This window comes from Pangasianodon hypophthalmus, chromosome 3, assembly GCF_027358585.1.
Source record: "Pangasianodon hypophthalmus isolate fPanHyp1 chromosome 3, fPanHyp1.pri, whole genome shotgun sequence".
Lineage (NCBI taxonomy): Eukaryota > Metazoa > Chordata > Actinopteri > Siluriformes > Pangasiidae > Pangasianodon > Pangasianodon hypophthalmus.
Genome location: NC_069712.1, coordinates 26,381,654 through 26,402,131, shown reverse-complemented (window position 1 = coordinate 26,402,131; position 20,478 = coordinate 26,381,654). Strand labels below are relative to the sequence as shown.

The window sequence follows — 20,478 nt, the reverse complement described above, 5'->3', positions numbered from 1 at the left end:
GGGGAGGACATGCAAACTCCACACACACAGGGCGGAGGTGGGATTCGAACCCCCAGCCCTGGAGGTGTGAGGTAACAGTGCTAAACTCTAACCTTTGTTGACAACTACTACTACTACTACTACTAACAATAATAATAATAATAATAATAATTGGGAAATAAGTGGGAAATCAGAAACTTGCATCATGAGCAGCTAAACAGCCCTTCCTCAGCCGAAGTGGGTGTGTTAGAGCAGGGAAAATACTAAAAAAAAGAATTTACATGAAAGATTAAAAAAGTACCATGGATACCTAACGGATAAAGAAATGTTATTAACCCCGTTCATACAACAGAGACCTTTATTTTGAAATTCGGCTAACGCGGAAGTAAGAACATGGCCGGATTGTTGTCGTCCTGTAATAAGAAAGCGTGGTAGGTTAGGGGTCGGAAACGTCCTGCTATGTGACTTAAAGAGGTCAAAGTGAGCGGAAACGGAGACTTTTATTTTGAAATTCGGTTTACAAGGAAGTAAGAACGTGACCGGATTGTTGTCGTCCTGTAGTAAGAAAGCGTGGTAGGTTACGGGACGGAAACGTCCTGCTATGTGACTTAAAGAGGAAAAAGTGAGTAGAGACCTTCTCGCCATGGCTGTGGCCTGTTTCTCTAAGCAGCTGCTCAGGTGCGCTGGATTTAAGCTAATAGGAAAGCGCGCGAGACCGGTCATTAGAACTTTGTGTAATCACGAGCTCAGAGAGCTGACGCGCTGCAGTGCGCGTGAAAGCTCCATCTCCCGACGCGCGAGCTGCTCTAGAAACTTCCATACAACAAACTCAGCAATGGTCCTGAAGATCCTGACAGCGGATGAGATGTTTGCCCGGAAGTCCCTGCAGGACTACCTGAGAACAGTGGAAACGGAGTATAACGAGTGTCTCCGCGCTGTCAATGCTGCAGACCTGCAAACAGACGATGAGGAGCTGAGAGCAAAGAGGATGAGAGTGAATGCTTTAGGGCCTCTGGTCCAAAAAATCAGCGAGCTGCAATCAAAACAGAGGGATTTTGAAGAGACCGAGTCGTTACTGAAAGGTAGGGGGAAAAAAAGAGCCATCCAGTATTTTGGTTGTAAAGTGCTCACTGAAGTGATGCTGTCAACTTTATCTTCTATAGAAAATGATCCTGACTTGCACGAGCTTGCAGAGACAGAGAGGGAGCACTGCCTGGCATCCATGCAAGAAACGAAACAAAAGGTAGGTCTGCTTTATTCCACAAGCAGATATCCAGATCTCACAGATCTTTCTACAGCATTGCACCATGATAGATCACCATGTCAAAGCTTTCGGCATGTGAGGTCTTTTACAAGCAGTGTCTGGGAACCCCTGTACCCCTGCACATTCATGCAGTTATCCAATGAGCCAATCTTGTTGCAGAAGAATGCATAAAATCATCCAGATACAGATCAAGAGCTTCGGTTAATGTTCACATCAAACATCAGAATGGGGAAGATGTGATCTCAGTGACTTTGCATGGTTGTTGGTGCCAGACGGGCTGGTTTGAGTATTTCAGAAACTGCTGCTGTATGGAGGTTTTCATGCTTTAGAGTCTCTTACAGAGACTGGTGCAAATTACATCCAGTTCTGTGGGCAGAAACTCCTTGTTGGTGAGAAAGGTCAGAGGTGAATGGCCAGACTGGTTCGAGCTGACAGGTAGGCTCACTGAAACTGGACAATTGGACAAGATTGGAAAAACACCATCTTTAACTCTCCAGTTTCAGTGAGTCTGTGCTCAGTGTACTCAGATTCCTGTTCCTGGCTGATAGGAGTGCAACCCGATGTGGGTGTAGCCCATCCACCTTCAGGTTCGACGTGCAGTGTGTTCTGAGATGCTTTTCTGCTCACCACGGTTGTAAAGAGTGGTTATCAGAAGTAACCGGACTTCCTATGAATAAGAATATAACATAACAACTATAAAAACTTCAGTTAACACTTCAACTTACTATATACTGTATATCTTTTTCTAAAAACATGTTGCATGATCGCATTGTCTTTTACCAGATCTATTCACAGTTATAAACAGAGCCAGTTTTTGATGGGAAATGTGAGAGGATAGGGTGGAGGGATATGATTGATTGATTGACTGCCCTCCATACACTGGGTGGACATGTCCCCTAATCTATGCTGCACACACTAAAAGTCATGTTGTTCTTTTTTTTTTTATTATTATTCATATAGATTCTGTCTCTTCTCGTCCCTGAGGAAGAATCAGACATGAGCGATCTGGTCCTAGAGGTCACTGCTGGGATTGGAGGTCAAGAGGCCATGCTTTTTACAGCAGAGATATTTGACATGTATCAGAGCTATGCTGCTTTCCACGGCTGGGGCTTTGACACGCTGGAATACATGCCAAGTGATATAGGCCAGTCTCTGTTAATTGCATTTATTATTACTGTGAGCTATAATAAGTGCACTGGCTGGGGCTCTAGGACTGGGCCTGGGACTCTAATGCTTTTGGTTCTTTATCTCAGGGGGTGTACGACATGCCACAGCCAGCATCAGTGGTCCACTGAGCTATAAGAAGATGAAGTTTGAAGCAGGCGTCCATCGGGTCCAGAGAGTCCCAAAGACAGAGAAACAAGGCCGCATGCACACCAGCACTATGACCGTAGCAATATTGCCACAGCCTGCAGAGGTGTGACGAATTCCCGCAGATACAGTCAGGTCCATAAGTATTTGGACAGTGACATAATTTTCGTAATTTTGCCTCTGTACACCAACACAGTGGATTTAAAATGAAGCAATCAACGTGTGACTGAAGTGTAGTCCCTCTATTTTCTCAGGCTCAAAAGTAATTGGACAATTGACTGATAAGCTGTTTGATGGCCAGGTGTGGCCTGTTTTCTCATTATTTCATGACAAATTAAGGCGATGAAAGGTCTGGAATTGATTCCAAGCACTGAATTTGCATTTGTTCGTGGGAACTATCAATAGATTATCCAAGGAGGTGTCGATGCAAGTAAAGGAGGCCATCATTAGACTGAAAAAACAAAACAGACCTATCAGAGAGATAGCAGAAACTTTAGGAGTGGCAAAATCAACAATTTGGTACATTATACCAAATATCATATACATTGTGGTACAGAGTACAGAGGTATGAGATGTATTTGTACTTTGTTTAGAACTGAAGTATCATCCTGAGACCTGTAACATGGTTTAATGTGCATTTTTAATTTTTTCCCTTGCTATTTGTAAGTTGTAGAATCTAATAACTATGAAAACTAAGCAATGTCCCTGACCACAGAGACATAGTTTGAGAAAAGCAAGTGATCTCGTTGTATGAGGACAGAATTTTTTTGTGACTTTGATATAATGGTTATATGTAGTTTTCATCCATACTGATGTGGAAATTTACGCTCATGGAATTATTCTGCATTGCATACACAGATCTCCTTCACTATTAACCCCAAAGACCTGAGGATTGAAACGAAAAGAGCCAGCGGAGCTGGAGGACAGCATGTTAACACGACTGATAGTGCTGTTAGGATCGTCCATTTACCAACAGGTCAATTATTTATTAACCTTCTTTATAGTCAAATGATTCTGATGGTTGTATATAATGTATTACACCTTCTGGAGCTTAGAGTGTTGAAGGTAAATGTTGGAATTGCAGGCACCGTGTCTGAGTGTCAGCAAGAGCGCTCCCAGATCAAAAACAAAGAGAAGGCCATGAAGCTGCTGCGGGCCAAGCTCTACAGTGCAAAGCTGGAGGAGGAGACGAGTAAGAGATACCAGGCCCGCAAACTCCAGGTACACTACTGATTACACTTGTTTTGTTTGCGAATGATTCAGTCTTCAACGAGTCAGTATCAGTCAGTGCCACAGAGCTGAAATGTGCAAACCAAAGCTCTGTATTTCAATCCTTATATTTCCATAATCAGTTTCATAATTGTCAAAAAGATATCTGTAATTTTTTTTTTTTATAAACATCCATGCATGTACAGTACTGTGCAAAAGTCTTAGGCACACTATATTTTTTTTTAGCACAAACTTTGTTACAGATTTTTATTTTATGACTTCTACATTATTGATTCAGTACAAAAAGATTTTAGATTCCAAACATTAGTTTTCCAGCACAAAATTAAATGTTACAGAAAAAGGTTTGTATGTCAGTAAAGAAAGCAGCAGATTACATAAGAGACACTTTTCAGACAAAAAAAACATAATGAAGGCTGCTGGGTTTCACTGCAGAAATAAGAAGCGAGTCGACAGTCAAAGTCTCCAGAAGAACTGTGGCTGCTTCTGCAAGATGCTCAGTAACACTTACAGCTCATTTCCTTATAAAACTGCACACATTGTACCTGAGACTACTAATTTTTTTTTTTTATGCGAAGGATCGTCACACCAAATATTGACTTTGCTTCATTTATTACTGTTTACCACTCTTTATAGTATTTTTTTTAAAATGTAGAAACATTTAATTTCATTATTTTTGAAGGCATCTTTGCTCTACAGCATTTCTTTGCATGTGCCTCAGACTTCTGCACAGTACTGTATGTCAAACCTAAACCAAACCCCATCGAGTCAAAGAATCCACAAAGAGCTGGAGATTTCTGGTGTTTCAGTGCGTGCAGTAGTAGTCCGTGCTGCATGTGAAACTGGTTCCTTTGCTAAACTCGTACAAGTATATCATGAAACAATACAAAATGGCAATGATTATTTTACACTCTTCAAGTTGTCCGTCTTAGATGGCTGCACGATTAGGTTACACGCTTTTAGGCAAACCATGCAGCTGAACATATTGGCGAATGAAAAAATCTGAATGAATCATTTGAACTGAATGGACTGAAATGACTCGACTCACTAAAGGTAGTCAGATATTTTCTGATTATAATATTTTAGAAATAAAAAAATTAATTATTTTTAAAAAATGATGGATCTGCCATCTGCCAGAGCCAAAAAGCACCATGGAGCAGTTTGAGAATTGGTTGGAAGAAGTGGTGTGACATTATGAACATCTCTAGAATCCCTTTTCAAAATTGTCTTGTGACAATAGCCCTATTCATATGGTAGTATGTGCTGCATTCGACTTAGAAAGAAAGGAAGTCGGAGTGCGGAATGACGTCATTTTCGAGCGCCGTGCATTCAAGCTACAAAGTGAGGGAGCAAAAACATGGATGCCTCCATATTCATCATTTGTTAGCAACAAGCTACGCACAGTCATGTTGTTTTAGATGCATTAGTGGTTTGAATATACAGACCATTATTTGATCATTTACAATGGAATTATTTGTTCATTTTCTTTCCACTGTGGTGGCAACAAGCGGAGAAGGTCAGCGCTGACTTCTCTATCCCTGGGCACAGATTCCAGGCCCTGCTGATAGATCCAGACTGGGAGATATAATCTCACCAGCAGGTCCTCGTTCTCTCCCGAGATCTCCATCCGTGGTGACACGCCTGACAGAACTTATTGTTGTAATTGATCTGACAGCATGTATCGTTAGATGATTAAGGACAGTGATACAGCTGCTCATTGATTTAATTTCTAAAAAAAAGTAAATGTTGCATTCGATTGTGGCGTAAGTAAATGTAAAGTCATTATAATAGCAAGTTAAGCAGCATGCGAGATCACACTCCTCTGCGTTCTCGATTTGGGAAGGGTTTAATGTGGATCCACACTAGATGACTAAATACAGCAAGTAGCAATGGTCAGAAAATCATTTTTCAACACAATAGGCAGAATCTGGTTGCAAAATCACAGAGATAATTTGGTAATTTGGTCTGTGATGGGTCAGAATTAAAATAACAGAGAATAGCACCTGCAAATGATGAAATTACTTGAATGTGAATTATATGAATGAATTATTATGACTCTAATGAATTATAGAGTAAAAGTGAAAACTCTAGGCCAGAATTCAAGACAGTACAACAATATCAGATTCATTTCCTCATCAAATGGGTTTCAGACTTTGATGTAATCATTTGCATTTTTCCTCACATATACAAACTTTACTTTATTTACTTTATTTCTTCACCTCCTGTTGTAACAGATTGGCACCAAAGGCAGATCAGAAAAAATCAGGACCTACAACTTTGCTCAAGATCGAGTCACTGACCATCGGATTGGGAAAACCCTGCATGACGTACATGGATTTTTATTAGGAGAGGAGCTGCTGGACGAGATGAGCATGTTTTTGCAGCAGTTTTCCGAACAGGAAGCTCTCATGGACATTCTTGAAGGTCAATGACTGAAATCAATAATTATATATAACCTTAATTTAAAATAATTAATAAATGCTTTTCTTTTAAGCACTGTGCCTTGACGTCACTGATAATAGCAACAGTTCTCTGTTGTGGTTTGCTAACAGAATTTTTAACCCGTGTAACTCTTAACAGAACAGCAATACATAACAGATATTCGTCCTGCTTCATGTAATCACAAATACCCTTCTATATACCTGTATGCATTTATTTCTACGAAAGATCTCTAGATTTTGTACAAAGGATGGCATTGGCAACACTCAAATGTGATTGTGAACTCTATAAATCTTCCCAGAGGTGTCATGCGGATAAACACCTGGAATTTAATGGTCAGTTATATGAAGTTGTTTTGTGCTGGAGCTAAAGTAACTTTGCTAAACTGAAGTCGGCTTGGAAATTCCTGAAAATTCAAATCTGGTGTGACTCGTCTGGTGCTGTAGATTATTATATTTCAAACATTGGTCTGTAAGATGCCATTTCAATGGTCTGTTGCATCCAGGTTAATTAAACATATACTTCCATCTGTGTGAAATCACCAAAACAGAAGCAAGAAACCAAAGCACAATAAATTCTCGGAATCATATAAATCCAGTAAAGCTGGTTCAGCAAAATAATTCGGATGGAGTAAGGCAACAAGAGCTCACCAGTTGGCCCAGGGTTTTGTGCATGTGAACTGCCCTTTGTCATGTTAAATGTCAGACTAAGTGGTGCTGGATAAGCTGCGTGGGGGTGACCCTATGGCCTACACCCCTTTGGCCAGTCTGTAGTTTTATTACAGGGGGTTGGAAACGTTGAAAACCACTATTCTAAGCGGAGTAAGATTTATCAGGCACTTTCCACATTCCAGCTTGAGGTGTGAAATACCTCAGTAATGGCTCTTAACTTTCATGCGAGCCTCTAACTCTGTAAGTGTAACAATAGCAAAAAGACATTTAAAACATTTGTAAGCTCCAACTGTTTGAGAAAGGTGCTTTTTTTTTCTTTTTCAGATTGTTAATACAATATAGGGGTCAAGCCAGTTTGAAAAGTTGCTATTGTGCATAAAGTATTTGTGCATAAAATATCTGCAGACAACATTAAATAGTTCACTACAGAGTAGAGAGAACAGTTTGTTCATTCTTTAATACATGAAACTTTGTTCATAGTGAACTGTAGCCTTGATTTTGCAAAAAAAAAAGGCTAGACAATACCTGAAAAGGGTTGCAAAGTTATATTCATGAACTAAATACTTCTTTTCTTTGCAAAAAAAACTCGGAAAGACATAAAATTAAACTAGAAAGACATATTATAATATAATATATAATAATAATATTATATTATATATTTTTTTCTAAATTAATTCAAGAAAGGCGCCTTGCCGGTCACCCTACGTCATATGTACGCGCCGTTTCTTTCCGCTTAGTAGGTGTATTATTTTTATTTTTGCCACCAGTTTTGAGACAAATCCCACCTCCTCCGCTAGGGGTGGCTACATATATAATAACAAATCTGGCGACTGAAGACTCCGATTGGGGGAACTCCTTCGCGAAAAACGAGCTTATAGCCAATAGTAGCACAGCAAAGGCGGGACCTCCATAATTACGTAGTGGCATTCGGAGCGGAAAGCTCCTATTGGCTATCGGGCGATTAAAGGTACTCTGCTGAGCTCTGATTGGTCAGCGCGTTTTTTGACGCGAAATTCAAACTATGTAGTAACTGGCGCTTTTTCCCTCCCTGATTTCATTAGTCAGTGGCGTCTGGATTTGACCGCGTAAACCGACAATGCTGAGTTAGTGTACAGCAGTCCGCGCCAGAACAGTTACCTAAATTTGCAAGACTCGTGTAAAAAAACCTGGAGCTTTATTTTCGAGGTAAGGTGTACTACATGTTACAGTATATTAGTGCATTAACGTATACTGCAGCAGAAGACTGTCATAAGATAACTCCGGCTAGTTTATTCACGAAATAGAGTTAATTAACGTGTCCATAGCAACAAGACACGCGTGTTATTTTTTAAAATGTTAAGTAACAGCAGTGTTTTGTATTATGTGAGTCTAAATACCAGCTGTGGTCTTGTTACTTGCTAAACCCCGCCAATAAACGCGAAGCTAATGCGCTAAGTTAGCCTTTTAATTCGTCCAGCAGGGAAGCTGAACCAGCTAGCTCAGTGATGTGGCTATCCTGTTAGCCTTCTTAGGCGCGCGAAGTAAACCACCTTCTACCTTAGATATACAAAACTAAGAAATAATGTTTAGAAACTACTAAAATAAGATGGTTAATGTAGCAACAAGAGTGAAATTTTACGTATCTAGGCTTACCCGAGGTTTAAATAACGTTAATGTTAATGGTAATGCTACAGACGTACGTTTGCTAGTAAAATTTTAGCAGGATTTAATTATTAATTGGGTCAAATAAAAGTCACACTTTCACATGAGTAGAAAAAATAAATTAAATGGGTAGACAAAATAACATTAGTTTGGCAGCCTAATATTATTATTATTATTGTTATTATTATTATTATTATTATTATTAGTGGTGGTAATAGAAGTAATAGAAGTAGTATTGTTAGTTAAATGACTTTTTTGTTTGTTTTTATTTAAAAGTCAACACTCAGGTCGACTACATGACACTGAAATACTGTCATGATGCTTATCCAATATTCTGTCACTCACTGTTTTCTAGTTTTGTGGTGACCAAACTGTAAAGGCACAGCTATGAAGTGCCTGAACCGCAGAAGAGCTTCAGCGGCGGAAGCGGAAACGGAAACGAGCGCCGGGTTAAAGGGACTGAAGAAAAGCGCGCCATCTTCCAGCGTGCCTTCCTCCATCTCTCAGCACCTGGACAGCGAGCCCAAAGGGCCTCATAACAAAGAGAACTGCAGGGAAAAGCCCTGTTCTGTAGAGGTGCTGTCTGATGATGAGGTGCTCCTGAGCAGCTCCAGTCTCACAGAAGACAGCGGCTATCTGTCCCTTCACAACAGCCAGCTTGAGCACTGTGATGGAGACACACATTGTATAGAGACTCTGGAGAAATGCACAGAGGCAAAAGACTGCACACTGTCTCCAATTCATTCAGACTCGAAATCAAGTTGCCTTCCTGTACTGAAGTTCCAGGAGGAGGTATGCAAACAGCTGGCCAAAGGCTACAGGAAAAGCCAAAGCTATGACTGGACTGTGATTAATAAGCTAGCTGAGCGTTATGGTCTCCATAACATCATTGGTGCAAAGATGGGCCTGGAGTATGTAGATATTCTTTGTGGCTTGTTGAAGAAAGACATGAAGCACATCCTGACCAGGATCTTGGGCTTACTTGGAGAGTGTGACTTGATAAAGTAGGTCCTTTCTGACTTATTCATACTTTTACTTAAGTCATACTATTCCTGTCATTTGTGTGTTTTGTTAAAAAAAAAAAAAAAAAAACCCCAGAAGCTGTATTGACTGAAAATATTACTTCTACAGCTGTAAAAAAGTGAGCAAGACATGGCGGAAAATCATTCACCAAGACGGGAGAGCCGTTCAGAGATGCAAAAATGCAGAGCAAATGCCAAGGGTAAGGAGTGCTCATTTTTGATTGGTTGAATGTAATAAGAATTTATTATTATATCGATTTGTTGTCTCATCTCACTCGAACTCTCATTTTGGTTGCAGGACTCCAGAAGGTCGACAGAGTCTTTATCCAGAGACTTTGGCCTTAGCAGAGTGGTATTTTCTTGCCTACAGAGTGTGGCCTCCTCAACACCAGGGCACAAACCCACGAAGAAGATCCACAGCCAAACAGACAGCACGAGAAACGCAGCCAAGCCAAGCCGCTTTGCCGAGTTTCACGAGGTAAGCAGGAGTTCGTCGTACCTGGGGGTGGAAATGGTGTATTGAATGGAGGACGTTCAGTGTGGCCACTATCCAGAGACTATTTTTTATTTTTTTTTTAAACAGAGTTTTTGAGGTGTGTTGTAGTTTTATACATCACTTTGCACATAAATTAGTCTTGAAATCAAATGGGATCAGGGAAGTGAGTATTGCAGGGGTTAGAACAGCATTGCTAGTGAATTGCTGGTGACTAAAACCCTTTTGCTTTCTCTCAGGCTACTAAAACCCTGAAAGGGCACGAGGCGCTGAGGAGTTGCCGTCTCTGTGGTTCTCCCGCACGGTTCGACTCGGCCATGAAAAGGGCGGTGTGCATGCGGGCTAGCTGTGCTTTCGACTTCTGCTCGCTGTGCCAGTCAGCGTACCACGGGTCCACACCATGCCCGAGGGGCATAATAAAGGCATCGTCATCACAATGCCAGACCGCTCCGCTAGCAGGTTCCACTCGCAGCAAACGCAGCATCCGGCGCCTCTGAGTTCCACTAACTCAGGAAACACAATTTGCACCTTTAAAATGAGCCTTTATTTCTTCAGAATTCTTTTATAATAGTTTTATAATGTGGACGTTTTATATATTTCTCAGTGTCCTTATTGTGAACCGATGCAGGTCACTTTGTCTGTGGTCCTAGCATATGTTTGTAATGTACTGAATGCCAAAAAAAAAAAAAAAAGAACGAGGGGAAAGAACAGCCTTCTCCACTGATACTGTAAAAATTTTATAAGCTTTTATAATTGTAAGTATATTAATGAAATCACTATTTGTGTGCCTTGTCCAAGCAAAATGTAAATATTTACATGGCTGAATAAAGAGTCCTATATTTTTTTAAACTTGTTTTTTTTTTTTTTTTTTTTTTTGCCTTTCTTTTGGTGGAGAAACTAGTGAATCCAATTTAACAAATGTAACTGACTTTAAGAGTAATTTGCATGCTTGTTGGTTAGATATATTAAATATACTAAATATATTTTAGTGAAACTTGGTTTTCTCCTTATGAATATCAAAATATTTGTATAATTGAGAACTAAAGACAGATTGACTCCAGGCTGCACCAAACACAAGGAAAAAACAAAGCTGTCATAGGACTGAATCCTGGCCTTTTTTCTTTTCTTTTCCTTTCTTTTTTTTTTACTGTACGTAAGCCAGCATGTTCATCAGCCAGACATCTGTTTAGTTATTCTTTTCTGAGTGAATGTAAAAATCTCATCCACCATGAAGTTCTTTGCTTCTTTACGAAACCTTTAAAAGGTCTTAATTGCAAATCGTGGAAAGACTTGTATGACTATAATGACTGTAGAACATGCAGAACTACCAATGTCTCATTTTTACCTCCATTACCATAATTCCATTAATGTAGGATCTGTAGGGGAAGAGCCTTCCTTTGTTAGGTTTTATACAGTGTCTTAAAAACAGTTAAACCATATATTTATTTACTTTTATAAAACTATAATCATGCAACCCTCCTGTATATAATTGTGTACAGAATGTTCTTTTTTTTAACAACTGACACAATATCCCATAGTGTTACTCCTCTCACAGAGCATTTTTATATTAGAAACATGGATCCCTGTATGATGAAGAACATACGTTACATTATGGGCATGTAAGTCAGTTTACAATATTACAAAGGTAGACCACAAATGGTGGTGGACTGCCTTTTTTTTAACTTAACTGACTGACTTACCTAATGTTTCACACTGTTATGATATCAGGTAAAGTAACAAAGTTTATATATATATGTTGTATCTTAGCATTTAGGACATGTGCTGGTCAGTGCTCAGATGTGTTCAGACAGTTTGAGCAGTAGATCATTAATGCAGGATTAGGCATTTGTCACACCAGTCATGGGAAGCACCAGAGGGCACCCTCCCCCAAATTTTGAAGTCTTCCTCGTTGGTCATGCTTGTTTCCTGTCACAATCATATAAAGCACATGGACCTTATGCCAAGTGTCAAGCCTTTCTGTTTGCAAATCCATTTGCGTACATTCTGAGCAGAACATTCTGGTCTGATTTCTGTTAATGACCTTGCCTTGCCTTCTTGGTTTTTAGCAACCTTGGATTATCAGTTTGTTCTTGTTATCTCTATCCTGTGGGCCTACACCTGCCTGTGTTTACTGATCCCGACTTTGGATCTGTCTTTTGGACTGTGTTACTTTGAGCCTTTTGCCTATTGCGTATGGGCCGGATCTACCTGCTGTTTATGATATTTGGATCCTGGAAAATGGGCCTCATATATCAGTCTTTTAGTAAAGTGTGTAAATGTTTGCATTAGCCAAATCATACGAAAAATTTCTGTCGGATTTACAGAAGTTTTGGAAACACTGATTTAATTCTCTTGTATACTCTTGAACGTATGTAGATGAATGCCAATCACCTGTAAAATACCCGGCATATGCATGGCATGGCTGATTTGAATTTAGTGACACCCACAAAACACCATAAAAGGCAAAGATCACACAGCTGAAATGACGAGTAAACGTCAAATAAAGACTTTCTTATGGTAGGCGTGAGTTTGTACCTCTTTCCTGAACGATGCAATCTGTGTGGTCGGAAGATTTTTTTTTTTATTTTTGATAGTTGCATACCATTTTTGTACAGATGCTTTTGGTAGCTTCAGTTGTTGGGAAATTGCTTCATAGGAGGAACTAGAATTTTGGAGGTCTTGCACGAGTTACTTGGAACTGGAATTTTGGAGGTCTTGCATGAGTTACTTGGATCTTTTCATGGTATCAAGAGCAAAAAGACACTGGCTCTAAAAGTAGGCCCTTTTACAGCAATGTCATGTCAATACCAGAGTTGGCATCAAACGCCATTTCCCAGAACACACCACCTCCTACAAATATGGCCGCCACATACTATGACACCCAGCCACGTCCCACATTGATGCCTGATTTCTGATACAGCACAACTGGTTTCAATCATCCACACACCTTATAAATAGATACTCTGAACTTTAATTCATTGCGAAGTCTCCTTTCAGCTCTGTTCTCCAAGTGATGTACCAATCTGTCTTGCCTGTGTTTATGCGCCTGGTGTTTGATCTGGTTTGTTTCCCTGTTTTTTATGACTTTATCTTTGCCTTCGATATCCTGTTTGGAAATCGCCTGACATATCGCGTCCCCAGGTTGTTATTATCATAGGTTGTAATGATATCTGTTAAACTGTTCAGGGTCATGGTGGATCCAAAGCCTCTCCTGGGAATGGTATAATACATCACACTGCAATTGACAACATATTTATTCCAGGAAATGTGAAGATTTTTCAGTCCCTCATTTATTTTTGAGCTTAAATGCTTATTTTATACCTGCTGGTCTAGACATCTGCCCCAAGGGCTCTACTTGTGAAAAACCCAACAACTTTGGTGTCATAAACTGCATACAGATCAATTTATTATTTGAATATCTGAATGGGCCAGCCTGAAAATCCAATTAAGCAGCTGTTTAGCACAAGTTTGAACATGAACAAGTTTCTCCACATAGTTAAGCTGACCGATTATAACGTAGCATTTCCATCAGATCATCTTCACTGAGCTTTACTCTGTGTTGCAGTTTGTAAAACACTTTCATTGACTTCCCATCATGACTCATGATGTAGACTATACATCACCTACACAAGCCACACCTAGACCACTTGCAGCATAAGTGATTGAGGGCAAATTTGTCTGTAGAAGCTTCTAGAACATCACTGTATAGGTAAAGCTGTGCTGTAGACTATTTGATTGATACATTTCATTCTATTTAAGACAATTTTCTAACAAATTACCTCATATACAATCACTTCAATTTCAGTTTCAGTGGAATTTCTCCCTTTTTAACTACAACCATGTGGCATATTATATAAGCCCTAATATTTAGAGAAAGACTAAATAAGAAAAAAGACTATTATAAGAAAAAGGCTGTAGTATTAGATTTTCAGCATAAGGAGAGAAAATGGAAAGAAACAGAAGCTAGCAGAGTAAAGTAATATCAGACACATAAACTGTAATGTATTGTATAGATGAAGTAGGAAACCTAAATGTTATATACAGTCCCCTCTGAAAGTATTGGAACAGCAAGGGCAATTCCTTTATTTTTGCTGTACACCAAAGACATTTGGGTTTGAGATCAGAATTTCAGCTTTCATTTTCTGATATGTGTATCTAGATGTGTTGAACAACTTAGGACATGGCACCTTTTGTTTGAACCCACCCATTTTTTAAGTGATCCAAATTTTGGAACATGTGACTGCATTTGTTGTTAAAAAAAAAAGGATAAACCAACATGAAGACCAGAGAGCTGTCTAGAAAAGAGGGAAAATCAATCAGAGCCATTGCGCAAGCATAGGGCATAGCCAATAAAACAATTTGGAATGTCCCAAAAAAGAAAAAACCACTGGTGTACTAACAATCAAACAGGTCAGCCATGGAAAATGACAGCAGTTGATGATGTAAACATTGTGAGAGCTGTGAAGATAAATATAAAAACAGTCAGTGTCATCACCAAGAGCCTTCACAGTGCAGGGGTGAGGGTATCACAATGACCCCAAACACACTGCCAGCAGAGGGGGCAGTCACTAAGTGGTAGCTTAGTGATTGAGGTGTTGGACTACTGATTGGAAAGTCATGAGATCAAATCCTGGCACTGCCACTGCTGGGCCCTTGAGCAAGGCGCTTAACCCTCAACTGCTCAGTTGGATAAAAATGGCATAAATGTATGTCGCTCTGGATAAGGGCATCTGCCAAATGCCATAAATGTAAACACAACAAAGGACTGCATCAGGGGGGAATATAGTGGAAGGTTTTAGACTGGCTAAGTCAGTCACCAGACCTTAACCCAGTTGAGCATGCATTTCACCCCCCCGAAACATACAACATCTGAAAGAAGATGCAGTACAAGCCTGGAAATGCATCACAAAAGAAGAATGCAACAGTTTGATGATGTCAGTGGGTCACTGGCTTGATGCAAGTAGTGCAGTTATTCTGATCTACCATCTCATATTCATCTTTTGATCTCAAACTCAAATGTCTTTAGTGCATGGTAAAAACAAAGAACTGGCCTTGCCGTTCCAATACTTTTGAAGGGGACTGTTTTATTTTTTCTGTTTACTCAAATAGCTTTCGGGGAAAAATTCTGCCCCTGAAGTCGTGATCTCTTGGGACTTTCACATGATAAATCTTCACCTGGGCTGCTAAAAGAGTGGAACAGTCTACAGAACAGATTTGGAACACAGATTTTGCTGTTATTGCTTGTACTCCATCAGCACCAGAACAGCCATTAAGACAGGGAATCCTCCAAGAGGGAATGGTGAAGACCAGTTAATGGGAGCACATTAAAAATAGCATTGGACTGCCAAGCTAGTCATTAGAGCTTGTGCTCCACCAGCATCAGTTGGAGATGTGTCAGAGCAGACTGTGCCTGCCATTCTTGGCTCCTCGGGCACTCAGAGATCCATCTGAAATGTCAGTGCGTAGCTGGCAGTTCGGTTGCCATTCCTGCACCCTGCCATCCATTTTGTGGTGACTTTCTACAGCCCTTATGGCCGTGCTATGATGCGGAGGCTAAATGTAGCTCTTATATGCTTTAGTTATGCCTCTTTGTTTGTCTCATTAATATATATCTGCTTATGTAGATGCTATATTCGCATAAAAACTGCATTAGGTCTTGGATAAGGAGAGTTTTAATATATGAAATGGAAAAAATTAGATTGGCATTCAAAATGTTTAAGGCCAAAAGATATTTAATCATTTGGTTCTTCCTTGCAATATAATTAATTTCACTGCTGACCTTTTATATGGAAAAGAGCTCAGAGGCTCCCTGTTATTCTATTCCATCTGATTTATTAAAAACATCAGCTCCAGTGGAACTATGCGATTGAACATGCCATTATGGCATACTATGACCTAAAGACGCTCTGCCTGACACATACACACAAGCATATATTCACATGCACAACAATATAGGACAAAGACAGATTCCCACCTTCTCGCAAGTCATGCTGTTTGGACCAAGAAATCTAATTTTGCAGTTGATAGATATTTTATAGAATTAACCTTTTAAACAGCAGACGGTCTTGAGTAATTGAGTGATATTTTCCTGTGAAATTTGCCCAGTTTTTGTTATCTGCTTGAATGCACTTCTGTCTTATACAAGCAATGGATGACCACTAGGGATTCATCAGTTTATTGTCACAGACAGCAGATTTTTCTAATCACAGTAGAACAATTTCTCTCTTCCTTCCATAAGTCACTGACACCCTTTACCTGGCGCTGCATGTGTTCAGATTCCATTACTGTTGGCTAGGAGAACAAGATAAGAGATAAAATACACACCCTAGGCAGCTGGACTCAGTCTTATAATGTATATGCAATAACAATAATCCTCATTTTGCTATGTCTATACTGTAAGGTTGTAATTTCAAGACATGCACTTGTGTGTCTTGATGCAGAGTGTGTGTCAGTAACCGATTTCTACACTTTTAGACTGCAATAGACTGCCATCCCATTCAAGGTGTATTCCCGACTTGCTCCCATCAGCGTGTTTACTCATGAAGATGAATAAATAAATAAATTAATGAATGTCTATTTAAATTCTTAGTGATCTGGAGAAGTTCCAGAAGATTTTTGCCTGAAAATGTCATTCAAGATCTATAATTAACCTATATTAACCATTCACTGTAATCATTAACCATTCCCTACCTAGCCAGTTTGTTAGTTACTGGAATCAGGCATTAACAAAGAAAACAGGAACTTATGTAAATATATTTATACACGTTAATGTTAGCAAATTACCAAAACTTACTTCAACAGCGTTTTCAAACGAAATGGAGTTCATGTCTTCTAGGGAGGCCAAGGAGACATCTCATTTTATACGAGCCTTTGCTTAACCCAGCATACTGAAACATTTTATTGAGGTAGGCCCAGGGTTGCTCATCCTCAAAGTCGACACTGCAGTCCAATGTCTTATCCATATTCAAACGCACACAGATAGCTATAGAATTAAGTTTATTGTGTAGCATGATAAATTCACTGCAGATAATAGATTGGCTTATTCTTGATAGTTATGGACTTGAGTGAAATTATTGGATGCCAAACTGAGCAAACTGAGCATACAATCATTGGCTATATGATAGAAGAGTCAAAATTTGTAACGAGTGTGAGGTCTAAATAAAAATGTAAGGAGTAAAAAGTAAGAGTACAAGTATATAATTTTAATAATACTCAAGTAAAGTATAAATATGCCATAATCTTAAGTATATTATTGAATTACAGTTACTCAAATGAGCTTTATGGGTTCTTCCAGAGGGACAAATTAAAAAACCTGTAAGGTGCTAAATTGAACTTTTCCTCCCCAAAGCAAAAATGCCTATGACTGCTATAAGATGCCTATCAGTTCTTACTTGCTTTATGAGACATCAGATGCACATGAGTTGGAAATGATGTTAAACTAATTAAAACATTTGCAGAAATGAGTGCCATAATTGACTACTGATTTTCACAAATTCCATATTTCCAGAATGCTTCCAGGATAAAGCTTGGCACTGTAGAATTTTGGTGCAGCATGTAAGGTTTCTCTCTCAAAGCTTCAGGGTCCCTGGTTTGACCCTGAGCTTGTGTTACTGTCTGTGTGGTGGTTCACATATTCTCCTCATATCTGCATGGGTTTGCTCCAGGTTCTCTGGTTTCCTTCCACCTCCCCAAAACATGCCATTAGATGGAGGACTATGCTAAATTGCTCCTTTGTGTGAAGGAGTGGGAGTGTGTGTATATGTATCTGTAGTGCCCGGTGATAGGCTGGCATCCCATCCAGGGTGCTTTCCTATCGTGCATGTTTTTAATGTGGATTTAAAAATGCTCTTTTACATCTGTGAGTTAGATACTGCTGGATAAATGTGAGCCACTGCAATTTGAATCATAACTCTAAGTCAAATCACCATCATGGCCTAATGTACCAACACCTAACTATATCAGTAACTTCATCAATAACCAGACCTACATTCACAAGCCTCACCTGCCACCTGACCAGTGCATTGTGGTCATGTAAGGAGCAATGAGACTCCTGAATTCTTGAATACCACTGAGATAAAACAAAACCATGGATGTTGCTGTACTTAAAACACCCTCCACTAGGGGTTGTAAGACTATTACTTTTAATTAGTTGACCAGTAATTCAAAAAAAGCAGTCGCCTAGTCGACTTTTTCATAGTTAAAGCAAGAACTGATTTATGACATTGCTAGTTTTACACGGTTTTATTTATAAAGACTGCACCAAACCACATGTCAAATAACAGCTTTACACAGGATTGCATTTCCAGCTTTTCAGTGCTTTTTTAAAGGCTTTTTTATGCAATAAGTGTTTAAAACAGTAAATCAGTGGATCATGTTACATTATTTCAGGCTGACTGTTACACCCATACATGCTTGATGAACATCCTATTCCAGATTTAGTTCCCCTTTGCTGTTATAATAACCTCCATTTTTCTGGGAAGGCTTTTCACTAGATTTTAATTAGAGCCTATACTTTTTCACCAGTTACGTGAAATTTTTTTTTTTTATAAAGAGATTGTCTGCCTACATTGTGGTGTGAGATCAGTCTACCTGGTTAAAATGTCATGAATAGTTTATAGTTTTTGCAAACGATTTTGCAAATATGACATTCCTTACAGAGGAATATTTGGCCAGAAAATGGAAAATACAGGTTAGGAAATGGATGGGATGAAAAAGCCGAAACCTAAATGATATAAAAGTTCCTAAAAGCCTGTCTTTCCACCCACAAAATAGTGGTTTCTGGCTGTCCATTTCTATGGGGGATAGTTTTAAGTGGTACAGCAGCAATTACCAGAGCAGAGGGTCTGGTCAGTGTAGTGGACAGAGTCCTATCTATTTTTATGGACAGCATACCCCTGGTCCATTTAGCCCAGCAGTAATGAGCCCTAATGAGCTGCCTGTGTCCATACAGCTGGGCAAAATCATCTAGCATCTGAACTACACCACGCTATTTTACACATTGAATTGATCTTGGGTCCATCTGAAATGCTGTCATACTTGAAAAATAGTGTAGTGTATAGGTAAAGGCTTTTGCAATCTAGGATATTTTGGAATTAGTGAAAATTCGGATGAAGAATCATCTCACATCATACTTGGTGAGCACAAGAGGACGTGACTGTCTTAGTGGGCATCTCAAGCTCTCACTTTTATGGAGCTTGGATGCTGACAACCATATTTGAATATAAATTTTGTATACTTGAATTATAGACATGTTACATAAAATAAAATTCTTTTTTTTATGTAGTATATTTAATAAGTTTTAAGCTTCAAGATTCTTTATTTGTCACATACATTACAAACATGTGATTAATGTAGTGAAATGTTTTTCCTTAGTGCCTCGTCCCACAGTGCAACTATGATACATAATAAAACAGAATATAATAAAAGCCGAATATAATAAAAAGAATATAATGAATAAAATAGAAAAATAGAATAGAATAGACTCTATTAGACAAAATATAGATGTTATATGTAAAAATATGTAAAAAGTTTACATTTTTGCCCATGTTTTTTCCTTTGTTTTATACTTGCTAGAGGTAAGATTTGCAGGTAGGGGTAAATATACAGATTTTATGTAAATTAGGCCAAAAGTGTTTGGGATTCCCAGGGAAGAGTACATGCTTTCAGAATGTAGATGCCAGAACAGTCACTGGCAGTCTTTAAATGAAGTCTAAAGACCTACCTCTTCCTAAAGTACTTAAATTAGCACTTAAAAAAACTTTGGTGTTTGTGTGCTTTTTACAATATTACCTCCCCAACAGAGTTTTTATACTGATTGTATTCTTAGTCCGTGACTTAGCGAACCAGTATCAGTGTGTATTTATTGATAAAGACCTCAAAGCACTTCTGGATAAGGGCGGCTGCCAAATGCCATAAATGTAAATGTAAATGTAGAATAGTTTAACTTAGTGTTTAGCAATCACAATTTTTATGTTCTTCTGAAATAGCTACGGGTGGCCTCACAGCTTTAGGGTTCCAGGTTCAATCCTGCTACTGTCTGTGTGGAGTTTCTGTGCTTGTTCTCCTTGTGTCTGTGTGGGTTAACTTCAGGTTCTTTGGTTTCCTCCCACCTCCCAAAAAACCTGACAGTAGTTTGATTGGCTAAAGTGAATTGCCCCTAGGTGTAAATGTGAATGGTGCCTTGCAATGGAATGGCATCCTGTCCAGGGTGTATTCCCACCTTACATTCAGTGTTCCTGGGATAGGCTTTAGATGCGCAGGTCAGGACAAAGTGGTTACTGAAATGAGCGAGGATTCCTGCTTTGGTGGAATGAAAACCTGTAGCCACACTGGCCATTTGCCTATGTGATTGAAGATCCCTGTTTTGCCAGCAAGCTAAGGTACCCTAAGCACCTAGAGCATTATCTAAATTGTTATGCTGGGCATAACAAG

General features: G+C 39.2%; 1 protein-coding gene across 3 annotated transcripts; it reads left to right on the top strand.

Annotated features, from left to right (window-relative positions):
* Positions 1-437: 437 nt before the first annotated feature.
* On the top strand, positions 438-10,900 carry LOC113542170 (mitochondrial translational release factor 1-like). 3 transcript variants are annotated; one of them, XM_026939523.3, is made up of 8 exons: positions 438-1,061; positions 1,143-1,222; positions 2,204-2,387; positions 2,497-2,660; positions 3,413-3,530; positions 3,639-3,775; positions 6,016-6,205; positions 8,888-9,030. In XM_026939523.3, the coding sequence occupies exons 1-8, from the start codon at positions 623-625 to the stop codon at positions 8,896-8,898; spliced, it is 1,323 nt and encodes a 440-aa protein (XP_026795324.3). In that variant the 5' UTR covers positions 438-622; the 3' UTR covers positions 8,899-9,030. The 3 variants fall into 3 exon arrangements, with proteins under 3 accessions (XP_026795324.3, XP_026795326.3, XP_026795325.3); XM_026939525.3 differs by lacking the exons at positions 438-1,061; positions 1,143-1,222; positions 2,204-2,387; ... (1 more) ...; positions 3,413-3,530; positions 3,639-3,775 and adding exons at positions 9,664-9,754; positions 9,853-10,032; positions 10,287-10,900 and having other exon boundaries at positions 6,067-6,205; positions 8,888-9,536; XM_026939524.3 differs by lacking the exons at positions 438-1,061; positions 1,143-1,222; positions 2,204-2,387; ... (2 more) ...; positions 3,639-3,775; positions 6,016-6,205 and adding exons at positions 7,617-8,076; positions 9,664-9,754; positions 9,853-10,032; positions 10,287-10,899 and having other exon boundaries at positions 8,888-9,536.
* The last annotated feature ends 9,578 nt before the right edge of the window (positions 10,901-20,478 follow it).